The 17,221-nt window shown below is 37.3% G+C and overlaps 1 protein-coding gene across 1 annotated transcript; it reads right to left on the bottom strand.

The window, feature by feature from the left end:
* Positions 1-402: 402 nt before the first annotated feature.
* Positions 403-9,458, bottom strand: LOC306999868 (cyclic nucleotide-gated channel alpha-3). Its single transcript, XM_079614954.1, has 9 exons — positions 9,197-9,458; positions 7,600-7,754; positions 7,439-7,468; positions 7,219-7,350; positions 4,637-4,705; positions 4,365-4,544; positions 4,180-4,281; positions 3,528-3,634; positions 403-2,928 (listed from the first exon to the last, which is right to left on the bottom strand). The coding sequence occupies exons 2-9, from the start codon at positions 7,689-7,691 to the stop codon at positions 1,538-1,540; spliced, it is 2,103 nt and encodes a 700-aa protein (XP_079471080.1). The 5' UTR covers positions 7,692-7,754; positions 9,197-9,458; the 3' UTR covers positions 403-1,537.
* Positions 9,459-17,221: the final 7,763 nt, after the last annotated feature.

Raw genomic sequence — 17,221 nt, 5'->3', positions numbered from 1 at the left:
GATGAGGCTTTACAAGCTTCCGTTTTACACGCTCTGGTTTGCACTCAAGCAAATGCCAGCCTGGGTCTATTCTGTCTGACAGTCTCTCATCCACAACACTTTTGCTGCACTGCTCTCACCTCCACATTCACTTCACAATAGCGAACCGCTGCTTGATTCCTGTCCCTGAGGACACCGGGAGAAAGGCAGCCTAATTAGCACCCTGTATTGCATGAAGTTCATGGTGGTTGACACCCGACAACTGTCACGTCATTTGCATTACAAGCTGTTTTTGTTATAATAATTGTGATAATTCTCAGCTGCTTTCCATAATCAACATCTCTCAAAAATGTATCTATAAAAAAAAAAAACATATATATGATTAAATGCATGGAAACATTTGAAATAAGTCATTGAATGTCTCAGGACATGACAAACATATATTTTTGTAGTATTCAAAAAACAAAACAAACAATAATCGTAAAAAAAAAAAATGCACAGAGATTAATTTTACATTTCAGTCTATGTTTTCCTCTCAGGAGTCAAAACTGCAGCATTTGCATTTCCAACAGCTCCTTAACTAGCCTTTAATGTTTGGTAGATCTAATTGTTGGTCTACCGTTCCCAATGGATAACACGCACTGAAGTTGTAGATTGTCACATTAAGGGCAAGTCTGAACAAGATTATGCCCACAACAACTGCACAGTTTGATTATTTGGATTAATTGTTGATAAAAAAAAATTCTCCAACAAACCAAGAGGACACGAAATGTTAGGAAAATTTCTAAAATAATTTATTTATTACAGAACATATACAGCAATTTTTCATCAGCTGAATGAAAATATACATACAAGAACAGAACATGATGGACTAAAATGGGGAACCCTCCATTTTATTCTCATGTAAAAAATTAACTTAAAAACCCTCGATTTTATTACATAACAGGATGTTCTGCTTTGGTATTTATGTTCGCTTAGTAAAAGCAAAGCTTTGTTATAGCAGATAAGACAGCAAGGCTTGGGAACAATTCCTGAGAACTTTTTTGAAATTTAAACTGCATCAAAAGTTCAAAACTGAAAGATATTGTGCATATTTACTAATGCTGGTTACAAACCACTTACAGCATGACATCTCACAGAGAGTATAGCTGTACAAAACCCCCCTTACATTTCACAGTTCTACCATTTTAGGCATCACACTACCTGATAATCAGACCCTGCAATACTCCATAGCAACAAGCATCAGGAACCAAAATGACCAAAAAAAAAGAAGATGATCTTGGTGCATTGTTGTCCAAAATTACTTCTTAAGACAATCCTGCATTAGTGAGGCTAAAACAGTCTGATCTGTCATTGTTTACGCGCCTTTACAAATTAGGTTTAGGTCTTGTGAAATGCCAAATCTCTGACTGACTCGTCTATAAATAGTACATGTTGCTGCTGTGCTATTTTGAGATCAACCAATTCCTCTCAAATGATGCCAAATTTCTCTATATGGGTAAATGTGTAATCCATGTTCCTGAGACATACTGTGAATTCAGTCTATTTCAGCATAAAACTATTTGTCCTTCTTATCCTCCACGACCTCAGATAAATCCTCCTCCCTAAGAGTCTTCACTCGGGCCTCCATGTTGGTGATCCTCTGTTTGATCTTTGTCTGGCTGGCTGTCCAATCTGACATAAGACGAGCGAATTTAGTCTGCATCACATCTAAATTTGTCTCCAGCGTGGAGACCTTTTCCTCCAGGTCCTTCGGGTCAGCGCCAGCATTGGCTGCAGCCTCATCAATAAGATTGTCTTTCATCAGAATAGCCCTACCTTTCTCCTCTAAAGCCTTCTTTGCCTCTGGGTACTCAGTTAATGCTTCCATCAAGTCATCTTTCGAGAGTGCAAACAGATCGGAGTATCCCACGCTGCGTATGTTAGCAGTCCTGCGGTTTCCGGCTTTACTTCCTTTGATGCCGAGGATGCTGATCTCGCCAAAGTAAGCACCATCACTGAGCACCACAAACTGCGTAACGCCATCATCCGCCACCACAGCTAGTTTGCCTTCTTTGATAATGTACATCTCCCGCCCGATATCGCCCTTCTTGCAGATGTAGTCGCCGGGACTGAAAACCTGCGGTTGAAGTTTGAGGACAAGCTCAACTAGAAGCCCTGCCTCGCAGTCCTGGAAGATACGCACCTTCCGAAGGGTTTCCAGATGCACGTTGATGGCGATCTCCGCCTTGAGTTTGTCTGGGAGATTCTTGAGCACTTCCTTTTCATCGCAGGTCTTCTGTTCAGTCCAAAGGTAGTCAAACCACTTCACGACACGGGCCTCCAGATCTTTGGTGACCTTTCGGAACTGCATGTACTGCTTGATGGAGTCAATCTTGGCCTGGAACTCTGCACGGGATGCATTCATGTTGGAGATCATGGCACCGACGTTACCAACGATGGTGGCGAAAATGAGCACGCCGATGAGAAAATCAGAAACGACAAATAAATACTCAATGTCTCGGACGGGCGGTGGCGTCTCCCCGATTGTAGTGAGTGTGAGAGTGGACCAGTACAAGCAGTAGATGTACTTCCTGGCAAGACGGCCAAACTCAGGGTCACTGATGTTGGGGTACACCCAAGTGTCTGTTCCAAAGCCGATTGTTTTTGAGATGGCGAAAAAGATGCAGCCGTTCCAGTGGATGATGATAAGGATGTACAGGACGAGATTGCTGATGCGAAAGATGTTGGGGAAGTTGGTTCTGGTTTCAGTGCGGTCGAAGAATTCAAACAGACGAGCCATTTTGAAAAGCCGGTTAAATCTTAGTTCGGGATTGTTGTACCCCACTTTCAGCATTATTATGTCTGTCGGTATCATGGAGAACACATCATATCTGAATTGCGGTGACTTTTTATAGTGTTCCCACAGCTTCTTAGATTCTCTCACCAGTAATCCTTGCTCCAAGAAACCTGCGGAAACAATTACAACAAGTTACATACATTGTTTATTAGAGATGCACGATATATCGGTCACCATATCAGTATCGGCCGATATATGTTCAGTTTTAATGTTGTCGTTGATATATTAATAGCCTATAAATAGATAATTTCCTTCAGCTGATACACTTCAGATGCGCACTGTTCGCCAGGATGGTTTTTAATTGCTTGAAATATGATTGGAATCACTTCAAAAAAGGAAAATATAGTTCAGTGCAACATGAGCAGCACAAGTCTGTCATGTAGGCTACATTAAATTATAATGAGAACATTATAATAATTGTGTGCTTGGCTTTTATTGGTTGGACTTTTTTTTTTTAAATCAGGCTCTCAAAAATGTGATAAAAATTTGGATTTAGATTTATCGGCCAATATATCGGTTATCGGCTTTCAAATATAAAGAATTATCGGTATCGGCCTAAATTTTCATTTCTGTGCATCCCTATTGTTTATAGGATGTTATTTTTAGCACTGACAACTTCTTTCCCTGTAGGGCAGTGATTGCAGAAGTTATGTTCTGTAGTCTAGAATTGTAGAACAATAAACAGAGAAAATCAGAAAAATAATCTCACCTGTCCTTGATCTCACAAATGTGTCAAGGTAGTAGATGACATCTGATGAATAGTCCAGAACTATCCATAGGATTGTGTAATCATCCTGCAGCTCATTAAAACAGGATCTGAAAAAAAAAAAAAAAAATCAGAACAGACCGAATTTAGCATTAAATTAGAGCTATTAGACACACCAGCACCAGAATATTTCTTTGAAGTACGAAATATTATTATATCTGGCTTGCTTAGTTGGGCATGAGAACTGAAATGAGCTGGACGATTACATCGCTGTTTTCTGCAAAACTGCTTTATAAATTAGATTAACTAATTTAATAATTAATTATCTTTACAACGGAACCGAATCGACACTGAACTGACTTCAGCTGAACAATGACTATGTTTTCTTTTAGAGCTGTTTTAAAGCCGAAATGAACTCTGTGTGCATCATTGAATCATTTTCCTGTGATCACTGTAAAGCTGCTTTGAAACAATCTGTATTGTATAAAGCGCTATATAAATAAAGGTGACTTGACTTGATATATTTCTGAATATAGTTTTCTTGTTTGTTTGATAATTAGCTGTGATATCCCCATTATATTAAATTATATTTTTCTATTAATATATTTTAATAATTAATTAGCATGCAATATCATGGAACTTCTAATAAAATTACCTGGTAATAAGCATCATTAGGTTGTAGAAGGCAGGTATTGCTACAATGGTCAGCCAGTGGTAGTACCAATCTGTCGCTGGATCCATTATCCATACATGTTTTCTAAAAAAAAAATGTTACACAAAGTTCAGGACTAAACAAAGAACTACGTTTAATTGCATTTAATTGAGAGATGAAATACTCACGGTTTCTCCTCTTCCTTCTTTTTATCATCCTTTTTCTCATCTTTCTTTTCATCTTTTTTCTCATCTTTCTTTTCGTCTTTCTTCTCGTCTTTCTTCTCATCTTTCTTTTCATCTTTCTTCTCATCCTTTTTTGGTTCTTCTTTCTTCTCGTCTTTCTTTATCTCCCTGTCATCCTTTTTGCTGCATTCAAATGACGAATGATATTAAGTATGTAGCAATTAGAATAATGAACTTAAGCACAACATGTAATAATATTTAACTTTCCCACATACTCATCTGTATTGTTGCAGTTGTTCCTATTCAGTGTTGCAAGAGGCCAATTATTTGCATTGTTGTTGAAGCTGTAAAGACGACAATATTGTTAATAGTCTTATATCTACATTAGATTTAAATGGATCTGCTAAATGGATTCAAATGGAGTTCAATGGAGCTGAGTACTACATTGTTTTTGGTAGTTGAAAGCATTATCAAATGAATAAAAATATTTAATAAATCACGCAAGGGGAGAGAGATGTGAAGAAGTAGTGAATTATGCAATGAATTATGCATTGTCAGATTGTGGGCCTACAGAATGTGGGAATGCTTATAGATGTAATGCATTTAATTTAGTTAAACGTGAGCAAATAAGTAGCAGTATCCCACTAGACTAGCAGTATGACCAGGACCGTCATCAGGAAGGGTTGTGGTTCGAATACCAGGACCGAAGAAAGTGAGAGTGTGAAAGACAGCAGAGGATTAGGTTACCGTCAGCACATCCTCTCTTGCTGTCTTGAGAAACACACTTAATCTCACCATAGATCAGGAGACATTACATTAGGGCTGATTATGTTTCCTCTCAAAGTATTTTTTTTGCACAATTAGTTTGTTTGTTTGAAATTTGGAAGTTCACACCTCCATAAAATAAAATAAATATATATGGCAGCAGCTTTTTACAAATTGCACTAAGTGCATATAGCGACAGATGCTATTTACATTAAGTGTCAATCATTGTCAGATTGCAAATAGTGGCAGATACTTTATGCACCTCAGTGTATTGTAAAATATTATAAAACAGATAACAGCTGTATATTCAGTGTTTATGATTACTAAAATCTAAAATGGATGCTGCCTTCTTGTAGCATTACTTGTCCCTGTCCCTAAAGCCCTCCCCTACCCTTCTCGATAAACACTTCATTCCCACTGTTAAAAACGCATTTTGCACTTTATTTTCGAATATTTCATACTTTTTATTTAAAAGAAAAGCTTTTCCAAGCTGATATGCAATGAGAAAATATAGAAGAATAAGTTCTGAAAAAGACAGAATCGAACTTTAAAAGCTAACACCACCCGCCTAAAGGCCGGGACACACCAAGCGGACGTCGGGCAGTTTTTTCTGTGTGTTCCGCACCGTTGGCTCTAGTCAGACGCTGTCAGGGTTTTTGGTGTCGGGCCGTCTGTGAGAAAGAGAACTCTGATTGGCTGTTCAGCTTAGCAAGCGAGTCATTGCGCGAGAATAAAAGCAAAAGTGATGAAAACGAGCAAAGAAGTCAAGACCGTACTCACGAAAGCTGTTATAACTTTATGTCATCTTACTTGAGCATTTAATGCACAAATATTTTCATAATAACATCAGCTGACTGGAATGAAGAAAGTGATCAGCGTGATTGATATTCAAAAATGTAAGCAAATGCTGCTTTGTTTATGGTTTGCAGTCCTAGTTTTGGTTTCCCTTTTTTGAATGATGAAAATAGACTATTGATGCCTGCTAATACAGATATTTACTTACACCCAGGCTCAAAACACACATGCTAGTTAACAGTTGCCTTTAGTCCTTTTGGTGTGTTCAAGCGCAGCTTTTTGGCCGAGACGCAGGCAGCGAGAGGCGACAACACAGTCCGCTTCCATCGCCGCTAGTTCTTTGGCCCTGTTTACACCTGGTATTAAGATGCGTTTTGGTCGATTGGATCACAAGTGGACGTCGCTAAATACAGGTGTAAACGGGGTCTAAAAGTTTAAACGGGGTCTAGACGAAAATGCATTTGACCGGATTGCTTTCGTAGTGTGAACGCTCATGTGGTTGAAAATGTATGGGAAGCGCGCTAGCCAGATGGGATATAAACTTTGTTGGCTGGAGACCCAAGTTTAGTTTGAAGACGAAAAACGTACCAAGCTCCATGTTCTCTCACCATTCCTGATTTCTAACACGCACCCACCGCATTCGGCGTTCTATCAGAGCAGAAACGAAAGCTGCTGCTCCCCGTATGTTCTTCCTTTGCGTTCATATATATTGCGCAAGCTTATTTTGTCCATTAGATTGAAAGATCTGAAAAAACACCCATGCATTTACCCGCCCATAGACCCTCACTTTGAAGAAATCAGGACAGAAGTGGTAGAAAGTGGACAAAAAAGACCAGGTGTAAATGGGAATGTGTCACCTTCGTCTACTTGTGATCCGATCGACCAAAACACATCTTAATAGCAGGTGTAAACAGGGCTTTTGACGTCGGCTTGGTGTGTTCTAGGCTTTTCTTGCTACGCCACTGATCCTGTTATCAGCAGGATTTCTTTTGTTATTTTGTAGGGCTCAATCAGACAATGGTGGGCGGAGTTAGTGTAAATAGCATCTGTCAGCAAGGCAGACTATTTGCACTTGGTGTAAATAAACACTCCGATATAATACTCTATAAAATCACAATACAACTTTTTAAAATCAGAATTGTGAGATATTAACCTTGCGATTGTGAGATAAAAAGTCGTGGAACCAAGTTGACATAAAAATGCATGGTGATTACTTTATTTCCAATTTAGTTTTAACTTTACCATCATGTACAAATATTCTTTGGAGGCCACTGCACACGGTTGCATTTTCACTCACTTCCTCTTGCGCAGTTGGTCCTCTCCTCTGTCATCCCATGATGCATCCTTTTGCATGTCTTCAGAATCGCTGCATTCAGAAGCTTTACATTTGGTAGACCTTCCTCCAAACCTCGGAATGAACTGGCACATCCTGAAAGTGAAGGTACAGTGGCTTATTAAAATCACTTATGATGCACAAACAATTCTCAAATCTCCAACAGAGCAAAAGATCAAATCACCTGCCCATTAGTCCACGGGGTGGCTGATCGCTGCAAAAAGAGACAAATATACAACAAATATGAAATATAAGGACTTAAATGATTTCATTGAATGTGAGAATGGTTCTAGATGCAAAATAATGATTGCTTTGTCTATATATGTCTGTGGTATATCCTCAGACCTTTCTCCTCTCTCGATCCATTCAATAGCTGGCTCAGGAGTGAAGGCGGATCTTTGTGAGGGGTATGACTGTTCTGTGCAGATTTTAGCCATTTTCTTTCCTGTTAGGCCATTCACTGCAATTGGATCACATCTGGAGCATTCGTGAAATCACTCCTGTAAATTGAAATGCACTTCAATTAGTGAACATACTTCCACATGCACAGTGATTCTTATTCATTTCACATAAACAGTCTTCAAATTCATGAATAAATAGTATTACAGCTATAATTTCAGTAGGGTTGAAGTGATGCATTTTCACATTGCAACACTTTGACCATTTTTGTCCCAAAAAGATGACAAATAAATCCTTTTTCTATTTTTAGAATGGACAGAGGGATAATGGATCCTATACATGCTAAACAGATGCAAGTAACTGCTCTATAAATACACAATGCAGCTTAATTGCCAAGTGGGATCAGGAGCGTCTTCCAGGAAGATTAGCTGTTTTAAGACAAGAAAGAGCCTGTGGTTTTGAACAGGAGATTTCTGATTGAGACACGGAGGTAAAAATGCTAAAACTGGAGATTCCTTTAGCCAAACGTGCTAGGATCAAACCTGCAAGTGCTTAAACTTGAAAGACAAAAAATCAAACAAGTAGGCTATATACCTCTCTGAATATTTATTTGCAATGTAGATATTCGGATATAAAATGCCTTTTTATTTTTCTAATCTTACATCTCCAAATTCTGACTTGTTTTTCTGACTAGGGGAGGGGGGGGGGGGGGGGGGGGGTCTTTGCGAACGGTCAATTGTGAGAAAAAAGTCAGAACTGTGACTTTATATCTCGCAATTGTGACTTTATTTCTCGAAACTGCAAGTTTATATCTCGCAATTGACATTTCTCAGAATTGTGAGATATAAACTCGCAATTGCGAGTAAAAGTCCAATTCTGAGGATAAAACGTCAGCTCAATTCTGACATTTTACCTTATTTTCTTGTTTATTACAAGCAATTGTGAGATATTTAGGCGGAATTGTGAGATATAAAGTCAGAAACGCTAGACACAAATCTGACTTTATAACTTGCAATTGCGAGTTTATATCTCACAATTCTTATTTTATAACTTAATAAAAAAATCAGTATTGTGAGATAAAAAGTCACAATTTACACTTTTTATTATTGGCGGTAACAAGCTTTCATAGTCATCGATCGGCTAGGCTACAGCTCCACTCCTGGTTTTCTATTTTACCCTCTGCTAGTAGCATTTGAGAGAAACCCTGAGCTTTTTTTTTTTATTAAACGGTGCTTTATTCGCAAATATATTTTATACGACATTACAATATTGTACATAAGTTAAATTCGGAACTTTTGATGGAAATATAGATAGTGAAATACACCCCAGTGTTGTTATGTTTACTCTCTTATCATATCTCCGCTGGAATTCCGCTTGACCAATCAAATTCGAGGACCGAAACTACTAGGACAGACAATAAATAAAGGAAAGTGTTGAATTAAGGTGTTAGGGAATTCAAGGAATTAAGTAGCCTAACTGCTATAAAATACAAAATACTACAACAGAATCACACTCATTTTTGCCTTAGTTGCTTTAACGTTACCTGTAGCATTTGATGAGAAACTGCGTGACCTCCGAAGCAAATTAATCCCCAGGACTTTCTTCTTCTTCACATCAGCGAAATCCTATTCCACATGTCCTTCAGGTTCAGAGATGTTCACATGATGTGATCTTCACTGCGAAAAGAAAACGCAAAGGCAGTGTCCTGTCGAACTCAAAGCGCAAAGTAGTTCTCGGGTGGATGATGGCACGTGTCTTGCTCTGCCTCACGCGCACCTGCCAAGAAGGTGACAGTTTTAGACTGCGCTGGCGAGGAGGACATCCAAATACTCCTCCCCACCACACACCTGACCAGTTATAACACTGAGAGGATGCCAAGACTTCAGAGTCCAAAACACTCGAGTCTTAGAACAGAGTACAAGTAGGCCTAAATAAATACCATGTTTGCACAGCATTGTGATCATTCGGAACCAAAACCTAATGGGATAAAATTAGAATCCTCTATGGGTCAAATGAGATCTTATAAACAGTATAAACTATGATTCTTAGACTCATATTGCATATTGTATAACATTTGAACATTACTTGCTGTTTTGGAATAAATGTAAAGGCAATATAAAAATTTAAAAATAAATAAAAAATAGTCAAATTCCTTCTGATGGTATACATAGATATCATACTGCTAATCATAACGGTCCTGTTGGGAACTTTTCAAAAGATTTACGTTTGTTTTTTGTGCTGTCCTGAAATACTATAAGAAAATATTCTCACAATTCTGACAAATATATATTAGAGCCAATAGTTAAGCGTATCTATTATTTTATAAAGACTTCAGATTATATTGATTAGCTACTCACCACCATCAACATAAATACGTTATCATTCCGATGTTTGTATGTATGTATTAAATTGTTTCAGTATTTAATTTATTTTGGTGTAACTAGTCATTATGAATCTGCATGCTTCTCTTGTTCCCGGGTGATCAATGTTGTGCCCTAGAAGGTAAACCAGTAAATTGAATAATTTAAGAAGAGTGTATTATATGCCAACTCAGCTTCAGTTAATGGACTTGGTGCTGTAGGGTCACTGGCCCATCACAAAAGGGTGGCTTGCTTTGTTACAGTAGCAAGGTATCCATGATTTAGGTTAACAAATATTATTATTTTTTTTTTTTTTGGTCTGTGTATTTAATAAAATGCTCTTACAATGATGGCAATTGGCAACACATAATACTAGCTAATATAGCTTATGCTCTTTTGCCCTTTAACCTTTGTTAACGCTTTCTACACTCTCCTCCACCCTCAAAGTGAGTCTTAATGGCTTGTGCCATAAACCTGTAAGCGTTCCTCTAGGAAACCTCACACACGACTGCTTTACCAGGGAAAGATCAAGTTCTGACCAATCCCTGGAATCTGCTTGGTTTAGGCAGGCTGTTGAACAGAAGTCATAATCTGGGTTTACCCACTAATGCTCTTTCTTGGATCCAGTGTTAAGAAGCTCTCAGACACAGTTGAACAGAGACATCTATCTATCTATCTATCTATCTATCTATCTATCTATCTATCTATCTATCTATCTATCTATCTATCTATCTATCTATCTATCTATCTATCTATCTATCTATCTGTCTGTCTGTCTGTCTGTCTGTCTGTCTGTCTGTCTGTCTGTCTGTCTGTCTGTCTATCTATCCGTTCTTTTATCTATCTGTCTGTCTGTCTATCTATCCGTTCTTTTATCTATCTGTCTATCTATCTGTCTGTCTGTCTGTCTGTCTATCTATCCGTTCTTTTATCTGTCTATCTATCTGTCTGTCTGTCTATCTATCTATCCGTTCTTTTATCTATCTGTCTATCTATCTATCTGTCTGTCTATCTATCTATCCGTTCTTTTATCTATCTGTCTGTCTATCTATCTGTCTGTCTGTCTGTCTATCTATCCGTTCTTTTATCTATCTGTCTATCTATCTGTCTGTCTATCTATCTATCCGTTCTTTTATCTATCTGTCTGTCTATCTATCTGTCTGTCTATCTATCTATCCGTTCTTTTATCTATCTGTCTGTCTATCTATCTGTCTGTCTGTCTGTCTGTCTGTCTGTCTGTCTATCTATCCGTTCTTTTATCTGTCTGTCTAGTTTTCATAATATGAAACAGATGGCAAATGCATTACAGAACAAGAACAATTGTTTTCTCTATATTTTTTTATCCAGATCATTTTTTATATCACTGTGAAAACATAAATATATAATCATTATGGTAAAATGAAGACATGCAATAAACAGTGACACTGGTTTTCAGTCTGTTTCACAAAGCTGTTCATTTGTTATTCATATCAGCCAGATCATTTTCTAAATTATGCCAACTTTAATCTTATTTAAATTTTATGTTATATGTATTTTTTGTGAGGTCCATAAATTTGGAACTGTCCAATTAAATCAAACTAATTTGCTTGTTTCAGACTGTTTGCTAATGTCTCCGAAAGTAAATCTGTGTTATAACTCCTATCTGTCTTGTTGAATGTTGTGATTATCATTATTTCAGATCTTTACTCATTAGTGAAAATGTCTGATTTGTTGTGACCCGCAGTGTGATTTTTGCTGCTTATTACAGTCATCCTCAGACAACACTTTGAGGAGATTAACCACCATCACTCAGATTATGATGAATCGTTTGATGTCAGACTTCAAACAAGTGTTGTAGAGCAGATGCTATCTCTAATCACTCTCAAATGATAATGAAGTAATTCCATTAGAGAAATCAATATGAAAAGAACTGTGTAATACAACATTTGTACAATTAGACATTTTCTAATTTCAGTAAAGTGTTGATTGCTATAATTTGATGGTGTCTTTTCTTTAAGGTTAATATATTTTTTTTTAAATCATTTAAATGTAAAATTGTTCAAAACATCATTTCTATTTTTTAGTCAGGTATATTTAGTTTCATCTTGGTCTGCTAATCGGTCCAGTAGTTCATATTGGATGAATTATAAATAATTACAGATATTTTTTGTACACCCACTGAAATTAAAATCCATACAAAAAAAGAAGGTAACACTTTATTTTGAAGGTGACGTAGTTACACGTTACTACATACTTACTATTGTAATAACATCATAAATAGTAAATATAATTTACTATAGAACAGATTATGCATAATTACAAGTAACTAACCCTATAAACCAAACCATAACTGCAACTTGTATGTAGTTCATTAATATTACTACTTATTTGAGTAAGTACAATGTAACTACGTCACCTTAAAATAAAGTGTAACCAAAAAAGTTTAGACTTACCAGATGTGTTTTTCAGATTTTAAATATTAGGGATTTTCCTCATAAGAACAACATATGAGAAAAGAAGGAATCAGTACATGTTCCATTTCCACGTCCTGTATAAGTCCTTTAGTCCGGTTAAGGTTGTTGGTTTGCAGATGACTGCTATAAAACAAAGCTGTTGAGAACGCTAACATCAAACATCTCCAGAGATGGGATCTTGTTTACTGGTGATTGTTGTCCTGGTCTAATTGCTGTGTGCTTATAATTGTTTCAGTCCCCTGACTCCTTTCCTAAGTTATTTCCTTTCATTACTGAATGCCTCCTTAAAACTAAAAATAACAGCTGTAAAAAAATATTTAAATTTGTGATTATTAAAAATTATAATACAACTAAATGCTTACATTTTGTTGAGACAATGAAATCTGAGATTTATGTATTTTTTCATTTTAAATATATCACATGCTATAGCCTACACTATACTGTTCAAAAAGTTTGAGATTGTTAAGATTTTTTCTTTGTTTTGAATGTTCTAAGTCTCTTCTGCTCACCAAGGCTGCATTCACTTGATCAAAAATAGTATAAACAGTAATATTGTGAAATATTATCACAATTTAAAATAACTGTTTTCGATTTTAAAATGGAATTTGTTCTTGTGATACAAAGCGGCATTTTCAGCATCATTCCTGTCTTCAGAGTCACATGATCCTTCAGAAATATTTGAACTGTGTGTTGTGTACAGGTACATAGGACAGCATGTACTCAAGATGTTATGAATTCCACAAGTCTGTGGAAATGATCCATGTTGTTCAGCATTTGAGAATATAAAATTATAATAACAATAATAAAATCCTAAAACTCGCTGTTGCTGTTTTAGACCCCGCTAATAAATGCTATATTAGTCTACCTGAACTGCAGCTCAGGACAACAGCACTAACACAGATATAGCATGGACGCCCCCTGCTGGTCTATAGGCCGAACACACCAGCCACCAATATATGTAATGTCCTACATAGAGTAAGCAGCTAGGCCAAAATTACCAAGTCACGATTCACTTTTTCACTCCTATTTTAAGACCTCATATCTCATATATTTCTCTCCTCATATGAATAAGGAACACAGGCTCAAATGAATTACATTATTGTGAAATACTGTTAAGTATTTAGCTTTTGTGATGACTTAGGAGAAAACATTGCTCAGTTCTGCCTAAACTAAAGCCAGACTCCATCCGTCTCTCATGGGGACTGTTCGCTTCTGGACTACATGTCGTCGCCTCCTCTAACCCATCATTACGTCTCATCATAAACACTTCATGAATATGCAGTCTCTGAGTAATGAACAGTGCTGGTCTCCGTCATGCTAATGTAATGGTCAAGCTGTATTGACATTTCTCATTTGCTGAGTGTGCTGCTGTTGTTATTAATAAACCGCCTTAACGTGTGTGTGCTTGCACGAGCAGAACAGCTATTTTAGGTTTCCTCTGTCATTGTTCTGACTTTGCAGCATTTTATTGAACCGATAAAGCAAGGAGAGCAAACTGTCTAATTTTAGGGCCATATGTCCACTCTTTAGAATGAGGCCATGCAGATGACATAGCCTATGGTGTTATATGGCACACACACACAAAAATCAAAGAAAAAAAGCACAGTGCTCTGGCTACACGCATGTGAGAAAGACTTAAATCAGGATGCATGGCATGTGTGAATATGTTATATCTGCCATCAGTGCATTGGAAGAGATGACTCATGCGCTCATGAATCATGATGATGTATGCATGCTTTTTCAATTTAGTGTAGTGGTGATTTCTCTGAGGAGGAGACAGACAGCGCCTCCTCAAAAATCTAATCATACAACTATGCATTAATTATCAAATGCGATTATCAATGTATCATATGCGATACGCACATTTCTAAGGCTTCTGAATTTGCAACATGATCAAAACTTTGCTGAAAATCCTGTTGTAAACAACCTGTACATGTCTTCTGTCATCTGATTGATACTTTAAACTGTTTTAGCAAGTAAATGGGCTTTTCATATAATTGTAAAAATATCCACCTTCAGGTTGTGACAGGTTTTCTTTGAAATCTGATTTTTTTTATATATTGTTTGTAATATTTCATGATGGACACTTACTGGACTGAAGCAACTGTTTAGATTTTGTAGAAAAATCATGTAAAAATCTAAGTATCAAATATGACAAATCATGCTTGTGAGGAACATTTATTTATCTATCAATCATCTTTGCATTGCATTGTTTTGCAATAAAAATACAGAGCTTTTTGATCAGAAAACGAAGCATTTAAATTTCATCTCACCAAGACACATGATTGGGAGAGATAGAACAACGGATATTTATATGCATTGTACGTAAGTTTTCACTACACCTCGGGATCCACTTCTTTGTAATACTATATTATCATTTTTCTCTTTAAAATTGAACACATCCAGCCAGCAACTTAAGTCTACTTCTGGTCGAACTCACCTGTCCCAGTTTCATTTAGCCTACTCACAGCATTTACCCTCCCCTTAGTAAATGAAATTTCCGAACTCATTCAAAAATCCAAATCTTCAACCTGCAGATTAGACTTGTTCTTGTAAAGGCCACTGCCACTTTTCTGTCCCCTGTCATTACAGACATCATTCACTCTTCTCTTACCACTGGAATTGTTCTTTCTTCTCTTAAAACAGCTGCTGTAACTCCAATTCTTAAGAAACCTGGTTCAGATCCCATCAACCTTAATAATTTTCGTCCTATATTTCAAAGCTTCCATTCATCTCCAAAATTCTTGAAAAATAGTTGCTGCTCAACTCCATACTCATCTTTCCTACAACAATCTATGAACAATTCCAGTCTGGTTTCCATCCTCTTCATAGCAGAGAAACAGCACTCCTTAAAATCACTAACCTTCTCCTAGCTGCTGACTCTGGTTTACCATTCTCCTTCTGCTTGATTTGAGTGCGGCTTTCAATACAATTTCACACACCATCCTTCTAGACAGACTCTCCTCTATTGGTATCACTAAGACACCTCTTAAATGATAATTCCGGTATTTAACACTTTGAATCTATTTTGTAGTTTGTTTTGGATGAACAAGAGTGGTGGACAAATACATTTTGACAATGGTTCCTATCTCGACTTTATTGCCCATGACCACTTTAGAATGGGAGTCTATGGCCATGCACAAACATGTCCTTAAAAACTCACCGAGTGGTTAGTGGTGTTCGTTGATGATTAAAAACAAATATATCGGCGCAATTTATGATTTTAATCTGTTTATTTTTCTATAGTGGAACTATTTTTTCAGATACCTCACAACCGCGTATAAACTTCCGCTCGATATTTGAGTCTGAAGCGTTGGCACACTCCCGACCACTTGATGGCGATAACCACTTTGCCGTACGCGGGTCCTCCAGAATCCACCTTTCATAATCCATTTTAGATGTAATGATTTTTTTTTGTTTGTTTATTTCGCTAACTTACTCCGGGAACACAGTTGCTCTGCTCACGCTAGCCTTCTGAGAGACAGAGAACCGAGCGAAAAGACCATAAAAGACTACAACCAAATGTAAACAGCCCCCTTTCCGTTTCCGGTAGCGCAGTAATATCAACGAGCAATGAGTCCTCCAACGGAAATTAATGCGATTTTACAAAATGCCAAATAAGACACGACAGAAACTGTATTTCGCTATGCTACTTGTTTTGGAACATCAACGAACACCACAACAAACACCGAGTTATGTGAAACTCGGTGAGTTTCACATAGTTTTGAAAACGTACGTTAAGGGTTGTTTTAAGGACATGTTTGTACATGGCCACAGACTCCCATTCTAAAGCGGTCATGGGCAATTCTAAAATAGTCAAAAAGTCGAGACAGGAACCATTGTCAAAATGTCTTTGTCCACCACTCTTGTTCATCCAAAACAAACTACAAAATAGAGTCAAAGTGTTAAATACCGGAATTATCCTTTGACTGTTTTTATTCATATCTCTCAGGCCGCACTCAGTTCATTCAGTTAAAATCATTCACCTCTCATTCAGTCCCTGTCATCACAGTAGTGCCCCAGGGCTCTGTCCTGGGGCCCCTGCTGTTCATTATTTATCTTCTCCCCCTTGGTTTCATCTTCAGTAAATATCAGATGCACTTCCATTGCTACGTAGATGACACCGAGCTCTATCTTTCAACCAAACCTAATTCAAAACTTCCACCATCTTCCCTTACTAACTGTCTTCTTGACATAAAATCCTGGGGCCGGTTTCACAAAGCTATTTTAGACCGGTCTATAGTGTTAGACAAGTCTAAAATTTGCTCATAGACTAGTCTAATGCAAGTCTTAAGTGCTTTGTGAAACGGTCTGATTTAGATGTCTATCTGAAGTCTGACTATCTACTATATCTAAGCCATAGTCAAAGTCTATCTTTGTGAAACCGGCCCCTGGTTCACTTCAAACTTCCTTAAATTAAATAGCAATAAAACAGAATTGCTTCTATAGGTACAAGATCAACATTAAACAAACTCATATTTTTTCTATTCCTATTGATAGCTCCTTCATCTCCCCTCCCCTCAGGTTAAGAGTCTGGGTGTCATCTTCGATAGCACTCTATCTTTTATGTCTCATGTTAATAATGTTACCCAGTCTGCTTACTACCAACTTCGAAACATCAACCATCTGCGTCCTTTCCTCACGCCTCACTCTACTGCCATTCTTGTTCATAGTTTAGTCACTTCTCGTTTAGATTACTGCAATTCTCTTTTGTTTGGCCTCACGCATAAAACCCTCCATAAACTTCAACTGGTC

Source organism: Phoxinus phoxinus, assembly GCF_949152265.1.
Source record: "Phoxinus phoxinus genome assembly, chromosome: 6".
NCBI lineage: Eukaryota > Metazoa > Chordata > Actinopteri > Cypriniformes > Leuciscidae > Phoxinus > Phoxinus phoxinus.
This window is presented reverse-complemented; position numbering and strand designations above follow the sequence as displayed.

Bases quoted from the DNA above. Each gene is read 5' to 3' on its own strand.
- LOC306999868 (XM_079614954.1), bottom strand. From the start codon at position 7,691: ATGGCTAAAATCTGCACAGAACAGTCATACCCCTCACAAAGATCCGCC. The intron at 7,469-7,599 runs GTCTGAGGATAT...CTCTTTTTGCAG, and splicing joins TGGATCGAGAGAGGAGAAAG to CGATCAGCCACCCCGTGGAC. The intron at 4,282-4,364 runs GTGAGTATTTCA...TTTTTTTTTTAG, and splicing joins AAGAAGGAAGAGGAGAAACC to AAAACATGTATGGATAATGG.